At 40.3% G+C, this 20,507-nt stretch overlaps 1 protein-coding gene across 2 annotated transcripts in view; it reads right to left on the bottom strand.

Moving 5' to 3' along the window:
* NBAS (NBAS subunit of NRZ tethering complex) overlaps nucleotides 1-20,507 on the bottom strand; it is a 682,881-nt gene that overhangs the window by 560,244 nt on the left and 102,130 nt on the right. For both annotated transcript variants that reach the window (XM_075598387.1, XM_075598386.1), the window contains exons 13-16: nucleotides 11,512-11,575; nucleotides 8,296-8,489; nucleotides 1,873-2,130; nucleotides 1,311-1,436 (exon numbers count right to left, since the gene is read on the bottom strand). In XM_075598387.1, the coding sequence (XP_075454502.1) occupies nucleotides 1,311-1,436; nucleotides 1,873-2,130; nucleotides 8,296-8,489; nucleotides 11,512-11,575 (642 nt within the window). The remainder of the gene's footprint in view (nucleotides 1-1,310; nucleotides 1,437-1,872; nucleotides 2,131-8,295; nucleotides 8,490-11,511; nucleotides 11,576-20,507) is intronic.

Below are 20,507 nucleotides of genomic sequence, written 5' to 3' on the forward strand. Positions count from 1 at the left end.
AGGCCTTGAATGAAGCGATATCCCCCTGGTCCATCGGCTGTATCAATGAGGTGGTGTTGGGGGGCAGGAACACCACCATGATGTTTGGATGGTGGTCACCCAGGAACACGGGATGGCCAGGAGTATTGTCTAGGAGCAGCAATGCTTTAAAAATCAAGATCTTGCCTTGTGCAATATAATTGCACAGCTGGAATAAAATGATTTTGGTACCAGCCCTGTTACCCATGCCTTACGTTGGACATCCAAATCACTGGAAGTGTGCTCTTTCCATAACCCTTGAATGCCCTAGGGATTTCTGCATGGTAAACAAGCAAAGGTTTCAGCTTGAAATCACCTGCAGCATTTGATCCAAGCAGAAGAGTCAGCCTGTTCTTTGCAACTTTAAAACCAGGCATAGATGTTTCCTCTTTTGCAATGTAGCTTCTACTGGGCATTTTCTTCCAGTAGAGCCCAATCTCGTCCGCCTTGAATACTTGACGAGAGCAATAGCCACCGTCCTCTATAATTTTGGCTAATGTAATAGGGAAGGTTTTAGCTGCCTCCTCATCAGCACTAGCAGCTTCACCGGTCACTTTAATGTTATGCAAGTTTGCCCTCTCTTTAAACCGCATAAACCAGCCCCTACTTGCAGTGAACGTTTCCTCAGTGGTCCCTTCTCCATGCTGGTGCTTAATGTCCTCATAAATACTCAAAGACTTCGCCTGAATTAAGGCTAAACTAATGGGCACATGTCACTGGGATTGATCTTCCAGCCATATGATGAGGAGTTTTTCTACCTCAGCAATATGCCCAACACGTTGCCTTATTGTTGTACCTTGTAAGAGCCGAACACTTAATTTGTTCCAACATTCTTGCATCAATTCTCTTAAAAAAACACAAAAAATAAAACAAACAAAAAAACTCTTGTAACATTTTCAGTGTATGTTAAAAATATAACAGCCCAGCAACAGTTAAACTCATTCTACCACCTAGCAAAGATGCTAAATATCAACAGATAACAAAAAAATGCATGCTGTATGCATACAAGTTGGATTTTATTTTTTTCATGCATCAACTGCTAAAATAAAGGTGAATCGTTAATTAGTTCAAATCGGATTAACCGTATTTACACAACGAAGAAATATTTCAATTAATGAAATAAATATGTGTTTGCAGTGTCTAGCATGGTTTGGAACATTGTTGTTGGGAATGGTTTAATAATACAATGTATTACATTTCATACATTCAGTGAGTACCATGGAAAACAAAACATTCAAATACTTCAAGTATGGAAACGCAGACTGTATATCACGTCTTTGTTTTACACTTACCAAATAGTCTTGAATCGTTGCAATGTTTACTGTTGACTTCCTCCACTGCCTCTGATAAACGAGATCTGTGTCAAGGCCATAAGCTTGTGCTAATGACAAAGCCTCCCCATATTCTTCATTGTCAATCTACAACAAGGAAAAAGCAGGGCAACTAAGTCTTTGCTTATGATACTATCTCCCAAGGTTAATATTGTATAATAACAGGAGTGACCCCCACAATAGTGGCCACATTTCTGCACTGTTCTCACACCGATGCAGTTAATTCACTGGGAATGGCACACCAAGATAATGCAATTTTATAAAAAAAAATAAAAAGATATATCAGATTCCAAGCGTTCATGTTATACTGTAGTATTTGAAAAGAAAATTATGGACATGTTGCACTTAAAATATAAGCCAACAGACCGATAAATAAAAGGTTACACATGCAGACTGAAGAGCTAATCTCGACAAGAACATCATATCTGAATAATATTCTGCTGCCACCATGGCAAATAATTATACAGCATGTTATCAGTTCAACGTTCTTTGCATTCCGACTGCAACTCTAAAACAGTCCTACCTTTCTCTGATAGAGCTCCTCGGGGGTTGTAGACCGCAAGCTCACGAGCCGGTAGTTTTTGGTAATTGTGCGAGGTCGTTTCCGCTGAGGAGCAAAGCGTTCCATTTCTGTCACAAAGTAAAGGCCTTGTTTTATATACCCAAAGTATCTGGCTTTGGCCGACATCTCATCATCATAGTCAGAGTCCTCATCTCCATCCTCATCTTCACCATGCCTGCTCTCTAAATGTGACCTCTTAGGTGCCAGCTTCACCTCACACTGAGATGAGAAGAAAAAAGGAAGATATTTACTAGAGTTTAGACACACATTTAACTATAGGGCCAATAGAGGATGCAATCTTTTTCAATCCTATTGTTTCGAGTAAGAAAATTAGCGAGCAAAAACAACTAATCCGATTATTGTCTTGGCTAAAACTGGGATGCAATCGTCATCTTGTTTCTTTACCATAGTCCGCTTTAAGACAAAGTGTTTTTAAATAATGATGCCAAATTCTGAGATTGCGCAGTACAAAAAAAAAAATCACTTGTGAGCACATTCACATCTCAGACAGGTCTGCAACCCTGCCTTCCACTATTATCTCCCTGCACAGTGCTTTCACTGAAGCAGGGGGTTCTGGGAAATGACATGCAAATGAGCACATAGTCAACACCGACACTAAAGGAGCAGTATGAAACTACTCATCTAACACTGGTCTTTAATTCACTAGAGTTCAGAAGGACCCACTTTCCCTTATGATCTACGTATAAAAACTCCCTCTTACAGCTTGCCTCAAACCGAATGATCCTCTAAACCAAGGGTGTGCAAACTGGGGGGAATGCTCCCCAGAGGGGGGGTTCTAGGAGGGGTGCGACATTTACAGAGGCCCCGCGCTTCCCAAAGGCATTTAAATTAAAAGTTGGGGAACCACACGAAACCTCAGTAAATTCCCTTAACTTGGCTTCCAGCGATGCGTCTCCAAGGCAACCTGGCATCAACTGACGCCACGGGACGTTGGGTTGCCATGGCAACGTGATGTCACTTGACCCCGCTGCGTCATTTGACGCTGGAGCTGAGAATGGGGGTGGGCGCACAAGCATGGGGGAGATCTTAAAATGTTTGCACACCCCTACTCTAAAGTTTAGCAAAAATAATCCAAATAGACAAAACGCACTGCAATGATGGAGTGCTTAAGGATTGGGCGTGTGTTTCACGTCTCCTCCTCTGACACCAAGCCCCAGAATTGATGTTCGTTGGCCGCCCATTAATGCCACCATCCAGCACCATAACTAAACTTATAGATCCGGAGCATCGTTGTTTGTAACATGTTGTTAGTAACACAGTAGATGAGGTTGAAAAGAGACATACGTCCATCAAGTTCAACCTATGCTAAGTTTAGACAACAGATGGTTATCCTATATTTGTACTTACAGTATTTTGATCTAGAGGAAGGAAAACAAACAACCCCAGTGACATATCATGTAATATTTCATAAGGGGAAAAATGAATTCCTTCCTGCCTCCAAATATTGGATTCTCTCTGGATCAACATCATTCCCATGTTTACTTATTAGGTGTATCCCTGTATTTCTTTCCTTTCTAAAAAGATGTTCAACCCTTTTATGAACATTTCTATTGTATCTGCCATCACAGTCTTCGTGGCTAATGAATTCCACATTTGAACTGCCCTTACTTGCTTTACTGTAAGTTAAGACACCTTTTTTATATGTTTAAAACAATTTATATTACTCCCCATGGTGCGCTCGTTGGCTTTTTTTTTTTATTATTATTTTTTTTCAAACCTCAGGCAGAAAGGCTATTTTTCAATAAGCTACTTGCCACATAAGAGACCTGTGGCAGATATGGGCTCACAAAACCTAGCAATATATTCTACAGAAAGGGTTGCACAATCATTCACACAAACACTGAAAAAAAGATCTGTATTATACTGTATATATTCACATTTAAAAAAGAGGATCCAACCTTTATTCCCCTGAGAAGCAAACACAAATGTTATTAATATGTCCGTAAACCGTCAAGATGCGTTTATTCTTGTTCTACAGTATGTACTTATACATTTTTTTTTTTAAAGCTCTTTATGCAATTACAGAATAAAATGACAGAGCACTACAATTAAAATGAAGAGGAGAAACTGTGGCAACATAAATGTCACATTATTAAGGCAATTTATATTCAGCAACTAAAAATATTTATCTAAGAGGAACTGCATACAGATAGATAATTAAATAAAGGCCTCATTAACCCGTGAGGAGGTTAAGGTGACAGTGGTGCACGGATGCATTGCTTACAAATGGGACATTATCAGACGAGAACACAGAATTACAAGATTCAAAAACAATTGTTCTTCATTAGTAATTTATTACTAATGTAAAGGGTTAACAGTCTATATACTCTGCAACACCTCTGGCACGGAAGGGGTTAAGCGACATAATGATACGATTACTTGTACTGGGGAATGAACCGATAAAGTAACTTTACACTTCGAAGCGCGTTGGGGGAGGACGTCAAGCCCACCCACTGAAGGGAACGTTTAATAAAAAAATAAACGCTACTTTAATTTATGAAACACTATCCTAAGTTTATTCAGAGATATAGATCTATATAGATTTATCTATATATCTATTTATACCAAATAAAAAGATCACTTGTGAGCACATTCACATGTCTTAGGCAGGTCTGCAACCCTGCCTTTCACCATTATCCCCAGCATACAGTGCTTCCACTGCAGCAAGGGATTCTGGGATATTACATGCAAACGAGCACACCGTGTCACCTTTTGCCCGAAATCCATTTTACATGGAATCCTTACAAGTTTCCATGTAAAAATGAATTTCAGGCGTAAGGTGACATGGTGTGCTCATTTGCATGTTATTTCCCAGAATCCTTTGCTGCAGTGGAAGCACTGTTTGCTAGGTGATAATGATGAAAGGCAGGGTTGCAGACCTGCCTAAGACATGTGATGTGCTCACAAGTGATCTTTTTATTTGCTATATGCGATACGGTGAAGGTTTTCGGTCGCCTTTTTCACCCACCATAACTTTTATAAAATAGATAGATGGATACGTAGATAGATAGATAGATATGGATAGATAGATACACACACACACACACACACACACACACACTAAAGAGCATTTTATGTGGTCCTTCTTCGTTTTAATTGGAGTGTTCATTCAACATGTCTAAAAAAATATTTGTGAAGCCCTGATACCTGTATTTTCATGAACCATATTACTTTTTAAAAGAAAATGTAAAATCATTAAAGCCCAAGTAATTCATGGATCGTACTACAGTATCACTATAATAATAATAATAATTTTGTAATAGGCTAATTAACCCATTGTACAGTGCATTTTTCTTTAAATGAGGTATTGCACCAAACTGAATTATTTGTTCCTTTGTTACCTTGTTCTTTTTTTATATGAGAGATTGTATCTTGTTATGTCTTCAGGCAGAGCCTGTGGCTTTCCACACAACAGAGTAAATAAATCGCTCAGCGAGCAAGTGACAGCTCTCCTACAGCTACGGAAAAAAAATCATGCGTCTAATCTAACATTAATGATCTGGAAGAAAGGTCTTCTATGTACAGCACAATTGGTTTCAAATGCTACACGTCCCCCATCCATGATACGGTAACAAAAACGTGTCCAATAGTCAATCTAAGATGTCACCAACATTACAGAATAAAAATCCGATACTAAATTCTATTTCCTAAAGACAGAATTCATGTTATAATGTCACTTAGCAATCTTTATGATGGCTGAGCACAGCTATGTAACGAACATCTTTACAACATTCTACATGGATCTAGGATCAGTTTCATTGGATGAGATTAACCCTGTCAGAGCCAGGCACTCAACCTGAAGCAACCTAGAGCTACGGACCTCGAGACCGCACGTGTAGTGATCACATGGTCGTACATTGGTAACAAAAGAAGGGCACTTCCATTGACAACCACGTCCACAACTCCCCATGAGCTGTGAACGCAATCTTCCCTAGGAACAAGCAAAAGTGCCATAATGTTCACTGGGCGCCCTATGGGCTAACTCAGCTGTGCGCAAACGGGGGGGGGCGCAAGATTATTTAGGGGGGCGCAGGCCTCATGCGGCGAAACCTGGGGGGCGAGCAAAGCTGTGCACGGGCGGCCAAGCTCTGTGCTGCTGCTTCTCTGTGCTGTCTGTCTGCAGCAGGGCGGGCCTTGCTGCGGGGGCGGGGCCTTCCCAACACAGACAAGCCCTCCTCCTCCTGTCTGTTACCCGCCTCAGGTTTCAGCAGCACACGGGGACCGGAGCAGGCTTAGTACTCCCTCAATCCCCAGGTGAAAGTGTGTGTGTTGTGATTGAGAATGTGTGCGTGTGTGGGTATTGTCTGTGTTGTGTCTGTTGGTTGTCTGTGTGTGTGTTGTGATTGAGTGTTGGTTGTGTGTGTTGTGATTGAATGCAGCGTTGCACAAGATTATTTGGGGGGGGGGGGGCCGTGCGGCGAAACCTGGGTGCGCGGCCGGCAGAAGCTGTGCACGGGAGGGCGAAAAAGCTGAGCCCTGGCAGCCAAGAAGATGTGCGAGGATTGCCGAACAGTATAGTGCAGGTGGCGGACTCGTGATGGTGTGTGCGCGCACGTGCGGGGGCTTCGGCGGTACGGGGAGGAGCACACCCGAGCGATGTGATGTCAAACGCCCCTCTTTCCGGTGTCTGCCCTGCAATAGCTCTGTGTTCCTGCTCTCCTCCGCTGGCAACCTGCTTCGCTGCGTTCCTCTGCAAATGAAAGGGTCGGCTGCCACTATATCAATCACACTATGAATGTACAGAAATAAAAACAAATAAAAAGTGACAACACTTCCCGGCTCGTGCTGGCAAAATTATGCAGGACACCCTGTGCTCATGCTTGGAGAGTTGGTGATGTCACCGCTCTCAGCGGCAGCGTGGACGCAACCTAATTTTGCAAGCACGAGCTGTTGAAATATGCAAGTATTTAGACATATTTGTATTTCCATTGCATTTTTTTTTTTCATGTGATTTTCATTACATCAGGCAGGGGTGGCCCGAGAAATTTAATGGATAAAAAGGGGGGGCTCGGCATAAAAAGTTTGCTCACCCCTGGGCTAACTGCATAGAGACTTTAAGAGGGTCGGATTTGGATATTCTACAGACCTATCAAGCAGAGTATTTGGAACCTGCGAGTGGGTAGAACAGCAGCACAGAATTGCAATACTGGAGGCATTAAAAGAGCAGGCACATTTAAAACTGGTTAGGAACAACGTGAATGAGTGACAGGGAGTACGTTGTAAAAAGAACACAGCTTGGGACCCTGACCTCTAGGAGGCATCCATTATTAATACCTGAAAGGATTAAGACTTCCCAAATCCACACACAATCATTCTAATATGCTTAGAGCCTCGGAAAGTAAACTGCGACTGCCTTTATTAGGTTATTAAAATGACTGACTGGTAAAACAATTTATTTTCAATTTCCTTAAGCAGTGCTCTGGTGCTAGAATGCTACATGCAGGAAGGTACTGTAACAGGTATTATTTGCAATCTCTCCACAGGTTCTGTTTAATATGCTACACACATTCGTCTTTCTCCTTTTTTCCATAGTACATCACGACCTAAATGTATTTTCATATGCATCGACTTGAACTCTTCGCTGACAGAGAGGTCAAACTGTACCTCCAAACACAGCCGATCTTCACTAAATCCCTGCCATTTAACCCCAGTCGCCAGCAATGAAGAGCTCAAAGTAGCATTTACTATTCATCTTTTTCTCTTTAAAAAACGAGTATGCTGCAGTGTATAATAACACAGATTATTTCCAAAAACTTACAGACACTGAAGGTGCCTTCTACATGCTGTATATACCAGGGGTAGCTAACTCCAGTCCTCATGGGCTACCAAACAGGTCATGTATTCAGGATATCCCTGCTTCAGCACAGGTGGTACAGTCTTCAACTGAGTCACTGATAAAGCCACTTGTGCTGAAGCAGGGATTTCCTGAAAACCTGACCTGTTTGTGGCCCTTGTGGACTGGAGTTGGCCAACGCTGGTATACACTGTGTAATGTTAATACACAGACCCTTTCTAGGTTAGTCAATGGTTTTATGAACTAAAGAGCATTTTCCTGCAACAGTAACATCTAACAGGACAGTTCTACCTCACAGCAGGTGTGTTAAGAGAATGCTATAGGTGAGGTAGCAGCTTTAATTATTAGGTACTGTTCAGTAAGTGGGTATCCCCTAACATGTCGGTATTTGTGTTTTTACAGAAGAACACGCTTCACACAGGAAAACATTAAAAGTATGCACATTGCGGCTACACTCATGCACCCTTTGTATGTGCAACATGCTTATTGTAAAGGTGCTGGCCCTGAACACATAATCCTGCCTTGTTCTATGGAAAGCCTTGTAGGCTTACTAAAGTCCTAAACGTTACCTCTAAGCTGAGAAAACCTCCGTCGTGAGCCGCTGTAACCTGCGGGGAAGGTTCAAACCATTCACAGGATTTGCCCAGCAAGTTCTTTAGTGTTTTCACAGAGGACACAGTCAGAGAACCGGAGCAGCGAGCCAAAATCACCGCCGTTTCCGCCCACCAATTTATATCTACTAGTGGGTAATAAGATTCTTTATCTGCAGAAAAAAACCACAAGAAATCCTTTCGTTAGTAAGAAAACAAAGTATAATTTTTTTTTTGTTAAATGCGGACAAATGTATATTGGGTTGTACAGAAACAGGGGCTTCAAATCAAGCTGCTAATATTTGTGCATTGAGTTAGGAATTTTTTTCCATAACCAAAATGTACCAAAACCCCAAATGTAGGGAAAGCACTCAAATTCTTACAGTAAATTTGAAGCTCATATCTTAGATCAGGGGTTCTCAACTCCAATACTCAAGACCCTCCCCCCCCCCCCAACAGGTCTTCAGGGTATCCCTGCTTCAGCACAGGTGGCTTAATCAGTGGCTCAATATTTGACTGAGTCACTGATTGAGCATCCTCTAGGATATCCTGAAAACCTGACCTGTCTGGGGGGGGGTGGGGGGTGGAGAAGGTTTGAAGATTGGCGTTGAGAACCGTTGTCTTAGAAGCTGAAGCTACCCCCCTTTGCGAATGTTGATAAGAGATGTTGAAACATCATATTACAGAACTGCACAATGTCATTCCTCCCGCAAATCCTGCTATTATCACTTCCTAAACTGATCACGGATGACAGAGCTGCATAATTCAATACAAGGCCTTTTCAAACTGATGCCAAGAAATTCAATATGAATTTGACTCTTCAAATGTACAATACCTGTATAACTCATTTCTATAGGGACTTTATGATGTTAGATTTTACTTGGACTTATTTCATCAGCTGCTTTTGGTTTATAACATAGGCAATCCTACTGTGGGGTTTGTAAAATACAATATGATCAATCAAATTTAAAGACAGCAGCTACGTTTCACTGTCAAATACCCACCTAATAGAATAGGATATTTTAATTACAGTATATACAGTTGTGTGAAAAAGAAAGTGCAACCTCTTTGAATTCTATGGTTTTACATATCAGGACATAATAACAATCATCTGTTCCTTAGCAGGTCTTAAAAATAGGTAATACAACCTCAGATGAACAACAACACATGACATATTACACCGTGTCATGATTTATTTAACAAAAATAAAGCCAAAATGGAAGCCATGTGTGAAAAACTAAGTATAACATATGATTCAATATCTTGTAGAACCACCTTTAGCAGCAATAACTTGAAGTAATCGTTTTCTGTATGACTTTATCAGTCTCTCACATCGTTGTGGAGGAATTTTGGCCCACTCTTCTTTACAACGTTGCTTCAGTTCATTGAGGATTGTGGGCATTTGTTTATGCACAGCTCTCTTAAGGTCCAGTCACAGCATTTCAATCGGGTTGAGGTCTGGACTTTGACTGGGCCATTGCAACACCTTGAATCTTTTCATTTCAGCCATTCTGTTGTAGATTTGCTTGTGTGCTTGGGATCATTGTCCTGTTGCATGACCCAATTTCGGCCAAGCTTTAGCTGTCGGACAGATGGCCTCACATTTGACTCTAGAATACTTTGGTATACAGAGGAGTTCATGGTCGACTCAATGACTGCAAGATTCACAGATGCTGTGGCTGCAAAACAAGCCCAAATCATCACCCCTCCACCACCGTGCTTGACAGTTGGTATGAGGTGTTTGTGCTGATATGCCGTGTTTGGTTTTCGCCAAACGTGGTGCTGTGCATTATGGCCAAACATCTCCACTTTGGTCTCGTCTGTCCAAAGGACATTGTTCCAGAAGTCTTGTGGTTTGTTCAGATGCAACTTTGCAAACCTAAGCCGTGCTGCCATGTTCTTTTTAGAGAGAAAAGGCTTTCTCCTGGCAACCCTTCCAAACAAACCATACTTGTTCAGTCTTTTTCTAATTGTACTGTCATGAACTTTAACATTTAACATGCTAACTGAGGCCTGTAGAATCTTTGGGTTTTTTTTGCAATTTCTCTGAGCATTGCACGGTCTGACCTTGGGGTGAATTTGCTGGGACACCCACTCCTGGGAAGATTGGCAACTGTCTTGAATGTTTTCCACTTTTGAATAATCTTTCTCACTGTAGAATGATGGACTTTAAATTGTTTTATAAATGGCCTTATAACCCTTCCCAGATTGATCGGCAGCAACAATTGCTTCTCTAAGATCATAGCTGATGTCTTTCCTCCTTGGCATTGTGTTAACACACACCTGAATGCTCCAGACCAGAAACTGCTAAAACTTTGGCTTTTATAGAGGTGGTCACACTTGCTGATGATCAATTAATCAAGGGCATTTGATTAGCAACACCTGGCTGCTACTTAGCATTTTAATTCCTATGGAAGCAGTAAGGGTGTCCTTAGTTTTTCACACATAGCTTCTCCATTTTGGCTTTATGTTTTGTTAAATAAATCAAAACACGGTGTAATATGTCATGTGTTGTTGTTCATTTGAGGTTGTATTTACCTAATTTTAAGACCTGCTAAGAAACAGATGATTGTTATTATGTCCTGATATGTAAAACCATAGAATTCCAAGAGGCTGTACTTTCTTTTTCACACAACTGTATATGCAAGACTGTATGTATATTTAGTAGTATGCTATTATAATGTTGTACATCCCAGACAAATATGAATACATGGTTCATGATTCAGCTGGGCTTATTTCAAGATGACTGCAATGCACATTTGGAGGTACATACAGTATTTTCTTCCCTAGCTCCACTGGTAAACCCAATGCTCCAACCTGATGCAATTGTAATTGCAATAGTCTAGCCCCGTTCAAAACAAGTTGGCTATTTTTTGGGGGGTAATTTAATAGCAATGTTGTCTTTACTTGTTTGCACAGCAAGTCAGTGATAAATAAGGACTTGGCAAATTGCAGTCGTTTTCACAAGAGAAATGCCCAAACAAGGAATCTTTTTGCAGATGGTATTCATCTAGAGAACAGATCTGTATGGTCGGAAAAATGCATGTATAATAATATCTTCATTTTGATGTTGGTGCAATACAAAACTATCACATCTTTTAAAGAAACCAATTTCCTTCTGGGTCAATACAGCTGAAAAGAACTCTATTCTAAAAAATAATAATAATATGTTAAAGTGCTTAAATACCAATTTACCTTTCAACTTTTTTCTTTTTTCCATAGAGTTCCTCCAATCAGGGTTGATCTCATCATAACCTGCCTAAAGAAAAGCAAAATGAGAGATGCAGGGAAATGACGACTATGATATTGTTGAACATTCTCGCCTTGACATGTCATTTCAATGAAGCATGTACAGTCTGTAATGGATGTGATATGTACTGATGGATTGCAGCTTTCTAGACTGAATGGCTAATGACGCCAGCCATTGTAACCCTTTCCGAGGTTGGAAAGAAGACCAATGCTTTACTGGCTTCTCAAGCACGAAAAGGAAAATACATTGTCTTTTCTGTGGTTCGAGATACATGCCTCAGGCGTGAGCAATATTTTTAATAGACGAACAGGGAGGTGTTGTGCCCCATAAACTGTGACTAATAAACATATTTTTAGAACATTTCATGTGATCTGAAAAACACAGACAATCCTGCAACCGCAGAAAGGGAGAAGTCAGGGTACCTTCATTAGTTTTTAAAAAAAAAAACCAACACATTTTTTTACAAAGGAATTATTTCATTACTGAACTATGTCAGTTGAGTTTAGCAACTTTAATCTGTAGAATTGGCATAATATTCCCTGAGAGGGTATCTTATATAGATGGTACAATTTGCTCTAAAATACAGGGCACAAACTTCCATTGCCATCAATTAGCACCAATCGCATATGCATAGAGATTGCTTCTAATGTAATGTACATTACAAGAGTAACATGTTAATACCCAGCTCAGACCTGGCAGATTTATTTTTTGGAAACGGAAAAGAAAACAGCACAGGATATAGGTATAAAGTTGGAAACATCTCATGAATACATTATTGTGCCATTCCTCACCTAGAGTAACTCCTCCTCTAGCCATGACCCAACACACTCACTGAAGCAAGTTTTGCAAGACTGGAACAAGGCACCTTCATGCATTAGAACACAATGATGTGGAGTCAAAAAGCCGGTTTCTGGAGCGCTGCTCCAGTTTGTGATTCTGGATACATAATCTGCTGGGCCTGGTTTAGGGTCCAGTAAGCTAACATATCCTTTTTAACGCAGAACAACATACAGCATCCATAGGATTCAAATGAAGTGATAAAGCAAGAATATCAAAACATTTCACACCAGAAAGACATTTTGTATTACTACTCGAATAAACACTGAGTGGGCACATTGTTTAAACATTGTTTACATTACCGTTTACACATTGTTTACATTACCGTTTACACATTGTTTACATTACCGGTTTACAATAAAATATTTATTATTATTTTTAATGAAAAAATACAGTTTGGGAATATACAGAAGGGAAAACTAGAATGGGGAATTATTGTAACTGTCAAATAGAGTTATTAATGTTAACATCTTCATCCTTATGTGCTTTTTATATGCACGTCACCCACCACGAGGTTCCCAGCTATCTACCGGCGGATCATCCAGATGACCTTTACTACAGATTTTCTATGCGCTTCTCCTAGTGACTTTAGTGAGTGGCCTGATTTTATCTTGTTTTTATTAAACCATGCTCTGCTTTCCTTTTTTGTTATAATATATAAATATATATATAAATATATAAATATATATATATATATATATATATATATATATATATATATATATTTATTAGAAAACGACCTAGGCCCATAAGAGAAAAAAAAGGGGGTGGGGGGAACACACAGTATGTCTGTATAATTGAGAATAAGATGCTTAGATTGCACTTACACACAGATGAGGATAATAGAAAATGTATCCAATATTTAGAATCAGGAACCCACTCATGAATTTTATTCTTAAGGGTCTTTTAGGGCCAATTTCCTTCTCCTGAATCTTCCATGGGTTAACCGAAGATCTTAACCCCCGAAGAAGCCGCCAAGGTAAACGCGTAGGGTGACGTCATTGGAGCAAGGAAGTGACACAGACGGAGACCGAGCAACACAGAGAGAAGGTGACTCCGGAGCGGATGAGAGGAGGAAATCTCGCAATCTTGGAGTAACACAGAGGGGTGTGAGCGCGCGCTGAGAGTGGAGGAGATCAGGCGGTATACGACTGAAAGTTTGGTTACATGGGAGTGTGCGAGCACACAGGAGTACATTGAAAGCGGTGGCTCGGAGTGAGCAACGGTTCCGCTGACCTCAAGTGAAACAATCGGATACAATCTCCTCCAGGATCGCGGGTAACTACCCCCAAGAGAACCATACATTGGTGAGATAATACCAGCTTCATTATATGGAAATAGTGCATACCTTTACGAACTGTGCAATATGAGGCTCGTTTGTTTGTAAGGCTCTGATTAAGACACCTAACAAGGGTTAGGCGTGTCAGTAGACTATCAAAAGACTTTGGGACACCCTCCAATTATAAATTGTGCAATATAAGACTGTTGCTCAAGGTTTAATTCAGTGTGTTGTATATACCTTGCTCCTTTTCATTCTCACTAAATTGTGAGTTTTTTATTATACCTATTATAGGTGTTTCCTTATATGAAATAGAATGAAACTACACATCTTTGTCTACTAATCTAATTGTAAGATCTATTGAAACTGGGAAGATCTCTAAAAGTTTCAGCACTTGAAGGATCCAGACTAACCCGTGGAAGATTCAGGAGAAGGAAACTGGGCCTATAAAGACCCTTAAGAATAACATTCCTGAGAGGGTTCCTGATGCTAAATCTATACTATAATTCTAAGTTGGATGCCGTCTGTTTGTATGTCAGAAGCATCAAAATCTCAGAAACGACACCACGTAGCACAACGAAACTTTCACTGTACATTCTGCTGCGGATTTGTAGGTCAACGCAACTATTTTGAGCTTCCAATGTGACTCACCTCCCAAATTATGGACATTCTAAGTTTCACTTGGCTGTCCAGCAATAATGTTAGAGCAGGAGCAGGGGGCGTGGCTACTAAGGGAGGGGGCGTCTCCTTGCCTGGATCGGAGCTGTGTGTGTCTCTGTGAGATGTGCAGGGGCGATGTGCCAGAGGGAGGGGGTGGGAGAGATATGTACCAGCAGGGGGGGGGGGGGAGATGTGCTAGCGGGGGGGGGGGGGGGGAAAGGGAGGGCAGGGACATGTTCCCGGCAGCGGGGGGAGACACACACACAGACAGACACACACATATACACACACACAGAGACAAATCTCACCCGCACTACATCCAGCAGCAGGGGGGGGAGGGGGGTTTGCCGGGGAGATGTGCCACCAGCAGGAGGGTGGGGGACAGGACGGGGGACATGTATTCAATCTTACATTCCCCAGGCGAAGCCGGGTACAATAGCTAGTATTGGATAAATGTTCTATTATTCTTATCTGTGTTTAAGTGCAATCTAAGCATATTACCCTCCCCCCTTTTTCTCCCACTCTTTTCTAATGCGCCTAGGTCATTTTCTACATCGTGTGAATTCTTTCGGCACCTGTGGGGTTGTGGACCTTCTAGCAGCAAATAGAATATCAATTATATCCTTTTGCGCATTTCAATCCTTTTTTTAAAGTTTTGTAATGTAATTTCATGTATATTCACTTGTATATATGTATTGTATTGACTGATTTCTATTCAATGGAATATATTGTTTGTATTAGCAACAATCATTACATATATATTTGTTCCTTATCAGCAGTGAAAGGAGTTAATTTACTCCTATGTTATCAATTATGCAATTAGTAATGTCTAGTTTTTGATTGGTCACTATATGTATAAATTACGTCTGTAGCCATTTGTGTTTCATACCCCTTGATGAAGTCTTAAGGACGAAACGCGTAGGTTGTGTTTCGGATCACTTTTATCAGCACAATTGCATTATTTGTACAATTGCACATTTTCAACAACTTCCTACAGTATTACAGACTTTATAACAAAGCATTGTATCCAGCGGGTGCAGGGAGAGGAGTTGAGAGACTTCCATATTCTCCAGTCACTTGAATGTTCCCGTTGACGTCACGATTCTCGCGGTATTGGAGTTGGACGAGCTCCCGCTGACGTCACGACTCTCGCGAGATTGGAGAGGTACCCTGCTCTCCTGTCCCAGCTGGTGATTGAGTTTTACTCATACATGCTCATGTTCTTGTCACGTTTGTGAGTGTGCAATGTTTGTTCCTTTCCAGTCCTATATAAATTTTATTGACATACTACACCATGAGTGCGCCGGTTTTCTTGTTTTTTTCCTAGATTGAGGGATTTGGTAGTCCCTTTATCCGGCTGCAGTACTCTGGAGGACAATACCCACATTTTTGGGATTGGACTTTTTATTGTATTGTATAATTTATGATCATTTATATATATTTTTTCTATGTACATATAATTTTTTGTGTTGTTTTTTTATTCATATATATCTGTTTTTATATTTATGGTTTAATTATTTATTTGTTACAGTCATCCCACAGCACATTGGGTTTGTGCTAGGGGAGTTTTGGTAGGCGCTAGCAATTTTTTTATATATATACATACATATATATACATATATACATATATATATATATATATATATACAGTGTTCGACAAACCTATACATTTGCTCGCCCCGGGCGAGTGGATTTAACCCCCGGGCGAGTAAATATTGGCCCAAGCAGCACACGTTTGGTACTAGGTGGCGAGTAGATTTTTTGGTGATTTGTCAACCACTGTGTATGTATGAATGTATATATATATATATATATATATATATATATATATATATATGTATATATATGTATATATATATATATATATATATATATATATATATATATATATATATATAAAGAGTATACATTACGGCATAGCAGCAAAATGGAGACAGCACTCAGGTGAATGAAAATGAATGTATTAAATACAGCACATAGCTCCAACGTTTCGATCCCACAGGGGGATCTTCCTCAGGGAGGTGCAACAGACACAGGACAGTGAGTGACTTATATACCCCAACACTCAAGTGACATAAACATCACCACATCATCAAAAAGCATCATCATCGGGCGACAAAACAGCTGTGCATAATACAATCTAATTAGATCATGCTGCAACTCCATGTCTGTTCTCCTATTGGGGAATCCAAGTCACATGATCAAACCCAAGCTGCCCGTGTGATTGCTTGTATACAAACTGATACTACATCAGCAGGCCCAGTTGTCAAGGCAACCACATGTGTGCTCAACTCTTTAAAAGCTTTAAAAGCTATTTAAATGTGGGAGGGGGTGAGCTTAAATTAGGTAGGAGGTTGCCACCCTCCAATCAGCTGAACCAGAATTGTAAAACATATAGGACACCTACAAGCTCATATTGAACCCCTAAAATAACCACAACATATATATAAGCATATAAGTGTCACAGAGGAGTGCTACTGAGCATGGCAATATATATTTAAAACCAGAGACAGAACATGAAACACATACAGAGCTCAGTGCACATCCAGCAAAACTTATACAAGGTATAAGCTCAACCCTCCCAAATTTAAATGGATAAAAGCTCACTCCATAGCATCTCCCACTCTCAGGGGAACTTGCTTGCTTGCAGTATGATTGTGACAAATCTAATACAGAGTGCTTTTCCTGGTAATGTACAGGTTAATAAAAGCTTCAATCAGACTAAGAACTATGCAACTAATTTTTACAGATTATAAATCATTCTTCCTGGTAATGCACAGGTTATTAAGAATTTATATTAGTGTTAGGGACCCTGGAGATGTGGTCTGCAGTGTAGTGGCTCAAGGGCTTACAACACTTTGGCCAAAATGTTAAACTAAAAGACCATTTTATTTAATAGATATCTATACATATATATTTAGGCACTGTACCGTGTATAAGTTTCGCTGGATGTGCACTGAGCTCTGTCTGTGTTTCATGTTCTGTCTCTGGTTTTAAATATATATTGCCATGCTCAGTAGCACTCCTCTGTGACACTTATATGCTTTTATATATATATATATATATATATATATATATATATATATATATATGTTGTGGTTATTTTGGGGGTTCAATATGAGCTTGTATGTGTTACTATATGTACGTGTGTAGAAGTGACATTTTTATATTCCATATTCCTTGTAGGTGTCCTGTATGTATGTATGTGTGTGTGTGTGTGTGTGTGTGTGTGTGTGTGTGTGTGTGTGTATATATATATATATATAAATATATATATATATATATATATATATATGTGTGTGTGTGTTTATGTAGGAATAATGGAGGATTCATGCATCTCATTAACTTCTAAACAGAAACAATAGACATTACAAAATATATTTGTAAAACAATGTATTTACCAGGTAGCACATAGGATTTAATTCCTTGGTTTGAAAATACACAAACCTCAAAGGTTTCACAATATATATAACATTGCTTTTTTTGTTCTTGTGTCAAAAAAACAAAAGTGAAGCTTTTGGTGAAGACATCTGGAGAGCACTTTAATGAGTAACCGATCCTTAGCAGCACTTAAGTGGGCAAATATGAGGGGTAGGAAGTAAAGGTCCTAAGGGAATATGAGCAGTCCAAATGGTTATGGCTCATCATCAGTTCCTAGGTATTGATGCACGAACATCCAGCAACAAACAAGTTCATACAGGGGCAGCAGTAAATACAACACTACAAGTCTCCCCCAAAAAAAGTATTTAATACATAGCAATGTAAGAAAGAGATCATTACATACCTAGCACTTGTCATTAAAGAGCTTTCTTTGCACTAGATAAAATAGCATGAAAAAAAATATAACTTTATGGTTTCTGCAATGAAAAACAAAATATGACTGTGGAGGTATTTTGTTAAATTGCATTGCACAGTACATGGCATTCCTTGCAGTTATGGTTGATTTAATCCTAATGAAAAAGAAAATAACTCCATTAACTTATCTCAATTTTAAATACGGTTGTGTGCTGGTATGTTCACATTTCAAGCTTGAACTTTGAAGAAAAAGTTTGTAAGGTAATTGGATAGGCAGCTAATAAGTCTGTGTTACTCCCATCACAACCCTAAAATAAGGCTTTTGCTTTGAGAGGAGCGCGTCATCTACAGGGTGATCAGCCTGTGAACACAACCGAGATACCTGGGTACTAAACCGATTTAAAGATGATTATTTCCCAGGTATCTCTCCGCATGGAATATAAGGGACTATTTGGAAATATAGAAGTAAATGGGCTTTCAACTAAATGGGTCTACCATTCGTAGCTTTGTGAATGTGGGATTCATATAGATTAGGCATGGGGCGCCCAACTCAAGTCATCCCCCCACAGGTCAGATTTTAAGGATATCCTAGGTTCAACACAGCTGGCTCAATCAGTCCCAGCTTCAGCACAGCTGGCTCAATCAGTCCCAGCTTCAGCACAGCTGGCTCAATCAGTCCCAGCTTCAGCACAGGTGGTCTTTGACTGAGCCTCTGATTGAGCCACCTGTGCTAAAGCTGGGCTATCATGTACACCTGACATGTTGGGGGGGCTTGAGGACAGGAGTTGAGCGCCCCTAATTTAGGCTATAATTAACTAATTTGCAGAACATATAGAATAATAGGCGTAATCACGGTTTATGTAATGTTTTTTGCTTTAGTGAATACGGTGTTATCAATAATATGACTTTAACTAGGGTTAATGTCACGTTAAGTAGCTTTACGAAGCTTAATAAATCCTGTATAGTTTTATTTCTGGTTTTAAAGGCTACAACCCTCACCAAATGCCTCAATCTTATTTACAAGGAGAGGTTGTAATAAGTCTCCCAGCCAAAATAAATTCACAATATTGAAATGGCAAGATACTGAAAAACTATCATTAATTACACAAAATTACTCTAATAATAAAAAAAACCTACAATTCTGAACAAACACTAGCAAATACTTTTGGGTCATCCAATGTGAAATGCTTTTTATATTCTGACATCCAGAAAGGTTAGGATTTGAAACCACTCTTGGCATAAAGTATGCTTATGTCAGAATGGAAAACTCAGATATAATGGCGAGAATTTATTTTACTCTAAGGCTGCGGCCAGGCTGGGAGCGGGCGCTCGAGCGCCGTGACGTCATGATTTCTGCTCCGGGGCGATTTCTGGGCAGCGAGTTGTGCGGGGGGGGGTGTCGGGGGCGTGGCTATGACATCACAGAGCTGGTGTGCACACAGAGGGCAAACCGCTCACGTGACGCATCAGCGAGCACCCAGATCAAATTTGGTTGTCTCGCCAAGCAGCAAGCGCACGCACCCTCACCCTGGACGAGGGCACTCAGAGTTATCACTCTGATCGCGCCGAGCGTGAGTGTGCGCGGTTCGCTCCACCCTGGCCGCAGCCCAAGATCACTGGAAAGACCTATTCCATTAGTAAATTTATCAACTGTAACTTCACGTATGCAACATATTTTTTGGGTGCTCCTGTGGGCTTCAATTAAGATTACAACTCATCAGAAACATGAAGTGTGTCTCGTTATTCAGAAGCTCATAATTACAACTGAATTTATACTCCTTTTTTAATAGATTAATACTTATTTATTTTTATTTTTTTAAAGCTAAACGCAATTCTATAAACATACACTACATGTAAATTTGTAGGTCGGTAATGCAGGTTTATTTATAGTTATCCATTTTATTTAAATGTGGTATTGTAATGCTTTTATACAATTAATGGAGTGGTTTTATCACATTTCTCTGGTGTCTACTTATTATTATGAGAATGTTTCCCTCTTTTTAGACGGAAAATGTTTTTTGATGTCTCCTTTTGGTTGGGGTTTGTATTAGATATGAGAAGCTTAAAGCAGCAATCCAAGCGGACTTTTGTTTTCGCTCTCTTAGGCCACGCCAAGGGTGATGCTGAGCGGGATGGTGCTGGCCGCGATGAAACACATTACTGCAATGTGTGGCCAGCGTGAGCGAGCGCCTGCATGGCGCTTAGCTGCTTGCCGAGCAAGCAAATTTGATTATACCGCTCTGTGACATCATGCCCACGCCCCCTCCACACGTGCAACTAGCTGGCCATAAATCGTCCGCCCAGCAGAGCGCATGATATCACCGCGCACGAGTGTCAGCACGCTCGCTCCGTGCCTGACGCAGCCTTACA

The sequence above is a fragment of the Ascaphus truei genome, chromosome 4 (genome assembly GCF_040206685.1).
Source record: "Ascaphus truei isolate aAscTru1 chromosome 4, aAscTru1.hap1, whole genome shotgun sequence".
NCBI classification, from domain to species: Eukaryota; Metazoa; Chordata; class Amphibia; order Anura; family Ascaphidae; genus Ascaphus; species Ascaphus truei.